At 36.4% G+C, this 4,951-nt stretch overlaps 1 protein-coding gene across 2 annotated transcripts; it reads right to left on the bottom strand.

Annotated features, from left to right (window-relative positions):
* Positions 1-656: 656 nt before the first annotated feature.
* Positions 657-4,700, bottom strand: LOC136230531 (subtilisin-like protease SBT3). 2 transcript variants are annotated; one of them, XM_066019612.1, is made up of 4 exons: positions 4,493-4,700; positions 4,325-4,414; positions 3,389-3,512; positions 657-2,935 (listed from the first exon to the last, which is right to left on the bottom strand). In XM_066019612.1, exon 4 carries the CDS (start codon positions 2,910-2,912, stop codon positions 735-737), a length of 2,178 nt encoding a protein of 725 aa, XP_065875684.1. In that variant the 5' UTR covers positions 2,913-2,935; positions 3,389-3,512; positions 4,325-4,414; positions 4,493-4,700; the 3' UTR covers positions 657-734. The 2 variants fall into 2 exon arrangements, with proteins under 2 accessions (XP_065875684.1, XP_065875683.1); XM_066019611.1 differs by lacking the exons at positions 3,389-3,512; positions 4,325-4,414; positions 4,493-4,700 and having other exon boundaries at positions 657-3,188.
* Between the last annotated feature and the right edge of the window lie 251 nt (positions 4,701-4,951).

The raw sequence follows: 4,951 nt of genomic DNA, 5'->3' as shown, positions 1-4,951 counted from the left end.
ATAAAAATAAAATAACAATACAATTGAGAACAAAATAACTACAACATATGAAAAAAATCGAATAATTACTTTCAGAAATATAATATTATCTATCATGGCTAATGAATATAATGGTGGAATACTCTCTATCATGCTTTATATAGAAGTTTATTTGTGACTTTTGGATTTCCTTTGCTTTGTGCTTTTTCATCTTACTTTCTTTTATTAGTTTAATTAATGGGCTACTAATGATTAAATATATTGGATTTCCTTTGCTTTGTGTTTTTTCATCTTCCTATAACTCTTACTTTCTTTTATTATTTTAATTAATGGGCTATTAATGATTTAATATATTATTTATTTTTAATTAATTAAATCTTTTAGTTTTAATTTTTTACTACGTTGACAACTCATCAAAAATGTCTCTAAAACACTTCTTTTCATTTCTCTCACCTTCCGTTATTATATATAGTATAGATTCCATTTCTTGTTCACTTTTAGGATAGGCTGTGGACTAGAAGTCTAGAACATCCACTTCTTTATCTGCTCTTAAAAAAATGAACCAGCCTACAATTTTATATGATTTAGCTATTAAATCGTTCATGAGGGAAGTCAATAAAACTCCAAGAAATGACTGGTGTAGGGGAAATTAAGTAGAGAAATAGAAGATTTGTGATGAAAGGAAAACTAAAGCATAGGAATTAATTTGTATGGCCATAATTTCCAATTATTAATACATTACAGTAATATCTAAATCATGGCTGGATTGTAGTGGCAACTATAGGACTCCTAACAATATACTTGCCTTGTTCATGTATCCAGCTAAGAGAACCATAGACCACATATTCTTTCATTATTTTTGGACCTTCCACACTAAGTTTATAGCTTAGCTTCTCATACTTGTGTTTGAATACCAATTTCTGTGGCTCTACTTTCACCTTTATCCCACTCATCCCTGTCAATTTCGCACTATAGCTACCCACTGCTTCTCCAACATTCGTTACTGTCCTATGAAACTCGTACACTAATATTTCATCTGAATGTGAGGCTGAGGCACTACTTCCAGTGAAATGAGCAATGAAGGATGGATAATTAAGATCCAATGACATGTTTATACAGCTGGGGTTGGATTTTGTGATGATTTGTAATTGTTTCTTTGTGTAGTTCATGGCACAAAGAAGGTTTATGTAGTCTTCTTCTGTTGCATCATAGATGAGTCCAGGATTTAGTGACTTGTTCGGATCTATGTGACCAGATCCTATGTCCAAAGGGGTTGCTGGAGCTTTATTAAATGCGGTAACATCTCGAATTGGGCCATTGGTGTTGTCCAGTGGATTTGCTGTTGTCATAAGTGCAGACCTAATAGCTGCAGGGCTCCAATCAGGGTGTGCAGTTTTAACCAATGCAGCCACACCTGCGACATGAGGGGCTGACATTGAGGTGCCTGTGTCAAAGTTGAAATTGCTGAATAAGGGCTTCCCTCGAACTTGGGTTACTGACCTAATTGGAGACCATGATGCCAGTACTGATGTGCCTGGGGCGATAATATCTGGCTTGACAACATACTTACAGCTAAAAAATGGTCCTCTACCACTGTAGAAATCCACCATAGGAGCTGGCTTTATCCCAATAATTGTCTTCTGAAATTGCCAACTTCCTTTTGGATTATCGGTCTTCTGTATGTAGTCTACTACCCTTTGGCCATCTTCTAAATTCATAAATGCTGCTGGAGAGCTTTTAGTGTAGTAATCTGATACAGTGTAATTCGTTATGAAAACAGCTCCTAGAACACCTGCAGTATTGGCCTTTTCAAATTGATCACTCATGCTTAAATTGTCCTTGCACACAATAATATTCTTCCTGTTCCTCTTCATCTCCTCCACGCTGGCACACCCATCCAAGAAAACTAAAGATGTTGGACTTTGAGAATAATTCCCCGGATACACTGATCTGAAGCTGATCTTATTCCGATCTCCTAAAGTTAAAGTTCCCCCAAAATCACGGTCTAGAGTACCAGCTCCAACTGTAATAAGCCATGGAGCTGCATTGACAATTGTATCAGGTTGGTTTCCTGCTGATGCTGCTACGAAGATACCTTCTTTCATAGCTGCAAAAGCGGCCACTGCAATTGCATCTTCATCCAAAGAAAAAATGTAATCTTTGTAAAAGGCCAAGGACAAGGACAATATATCCACTCCATCTTTAATTGCTTGGTCAACTGCAGCAAGAACATCAGATTCATAAACGCCATTATTCCAAACTGTTTTATAGATAGCTATCCTAGCCCTTGGTGCCATGCCGCTAGCTGTACCATTGGCATATCCAAAGAACGATGCTCCCTTGACAAAGCTGCCAGCAGCAGTTGATGCCGTATGAGTTCCATGCCCATCTGTATCTCTAGTAGAATTTATTGAGATATTCACATCAGGATTTTCTGCAAGATAACCCTTATTGTAAAAGTAAGCACCGATAAGTTTCTTGTTACACAAGGTCGAACTGAATTGAGTACCCGGCTCGCATTTCCCTTTCCATCTAGAGGGAATTCTGGTCATTCCTTCATCGCTAAAACTTTGACTCTCCGGCCAAATTCCAGTGTCAACTAATCCAATAATAACATCTTCACCATAATTTGTAGCCGGCCAAGCACCAGAATTAGTATTCAGGCCAAGAAACTGAGATGTGTGAGTTGTGTGGACTTGAAGAGGACGATCTCGGGTATGAGAAATATAACCTGGGCGTTTCTTGAGGGCTTCAAGTTCAGAATTGGTGAGGGTGGCACTAAATCCACTGGCAGAACTTTTGTAAGTATACAAATGCTTACTAGAGGTAGTGGGGTTGATGATTGAGTTAGCAGTATCAGATATAGAAGAAAGAGTGGCCAGATACCAGTCATGGTGGTTAAGGAATGATGTGGGCTTGGCTGTGGAGTCCATGTGTATAATATATGTATGAGATTCTGCAAAAGCAAAGGTAAAGAAGAAAACAGTGAGAAAAAGTAGACACCCCATCTCCACCTTCAGAATCAGAGTAGCCGTGAATGGAGAATTTGAAGCAGTCTTATCCATATATTTTTAGCAGGTTTTATAGATTATAAAGTGGTTCACTTCTTTTCCAATATCTGTCATGGAAGCAGACTCCAAAAACAGAACATGTCAAATAGTAGGACTACTTAACCGGACAAGGCAGGTAGGACCACGTTTTTAAATCATTATCGTCTCCAATTCTTCTTTATAATAGTTTTTTATTTTATTAAAATCAATGTGGAAAGAGGACTTTATGTCATTTATCAATCAATGTGGAAAGATGTCCACAAGCACGTTTCTAAATAGCAGATAAACTTTGTGAAGCAATTCAGTGACCCTAATATAATATTAATGAATAAAAGTAAAATGAAAATAACAAGAGTTACCTGGGTAGTTAAATTCATTGTCATAAATCTTTTCTCATCCAGAAAATTGAAGTAATTTAGTAGCAGAATCAAGTGCTTTCATTGAGAGCGTGTCATCATCTGCTAAGGGAACTACCAGTATGATCTGAAAGAAAATATAGTGCAAAATTGTAACTATAAAACTCTGTAACTTAGCAAGTCAAAGGCCATCTTAATCTTTAAAAGCCTCAAAATTCCATATGGCCTCGGTGCCTCCATAAACAAGGGTATGCATTCATTTCTCACACTTATCATAGAAAAGTTCCAATTAAGTACCAAAGAAGTGCATAGTAATCCAGTCAGCTAGAAGACTTAAAGAAAACCCAATTAACTCCACATCAATATCATATGTCAAAATTCTAATCCTAGATCAATAAATTTTGAGATTCAATTTAACTTTTGACATCTAGTGCTAGTGTGACATCAATATGGTTGGTTTAGTCCTCCTAATCAGCATTCTTAATTATATTGAAACAGAATAAAACTTCAATAGAAATTTTGTGACCACAATAAAACCTTACAGATAATTGAATGACTAAAGTGAGCATTTGTGTTATATTTATTCTAAAACATGCCAACTTAATTATGCTCCAAGAAGCTCAAAATCTCCACCACCAAACCAGATGTCTTATCTTGAAATGGCTGATGGTGCAACTGAAACCAGACGTTGTACTTTCAAAATACCACCTCTACCTATTGCAACTGACTTCCTATGTTGTCTTTTATAAATATTACAGTTGCCCGATTAAACTTGTATTTGTATCTGTACACATGTATTTTATCACTAAATGTAATAAACTGTTAGGCAACATTACTGAATTAACAAAGAATCCATGAACCAAACTAAAGTATTACGAGAGATTAATCACACTAATATAATTTTAGAAATTGAAAGTGGAAGAGTTTTCACTGAGGTACCTCTTTTTGAAGATAAACTTTTGCTCGAAGACAACCGATCTCTTCAACTATGAAAACGACGCCGAGCTCCGGCAATTCCATTAGTGCATCCTGATTAGCAAAAATGGTAAAAATAAATAAATATATTCGATAATCTCCATAGCAAACCTAACAAGCAGAAATGTGAACCTGGTGACATTTCCATCGAACGGAAGGAAGGGCGGCCACCATGCTTTGAACATTATCAAGCTCGCGCACCAGATCGGGCGCCTCAGGTCCTATCTCCGATGAATTCATCTTCTTTTCACTCTGCTATTTCCCGCCAAGAATAAACGCCCAGTCTGCGATGCATTGAGAAAAAGATGCACTCTGATGCGAAATATTTCTCCATTCTTTTTCTGCGCGATTTAATTCGGTATAACTAATTGAATTATATAAAATATTGACTATCCTTAATATTTCTCTTTTCAAATGTTTATTTTTCAGTGTGATCTTTTGGCCAGATTGTTCCCATTCATAGTGAATTCACGCCTGTGTTTTAATTCCACAAATTAACGGGGTTGTAAAGACTAAAGGCTCCGATAACATGTCATGTAACTGTTTTAACTGAACGCTCAAACTCAATCATAAATCTTATATGGAAGTATC

The sequence above is a fragment of the Euphorbia lathyris genome, chromosome 5 (assembly GCF_963576675.1).
Source record: "Euphorbia lathyris chromosome 5, ddEupLath1.1, whole genome shotgun sequence".
Classification (NCBI taxonomy): Eukaryota; Viridiplantae; Streptophyta; class Magnoliopsida; order Malpighiales; family Euphorbiaceae; genus Euphorbia; species Euphorbia lathyris.
Note: the sequence above shows the minus strand (reverse complement) of the source record. Positions and strands in the feature narration are given on the sequence as shown.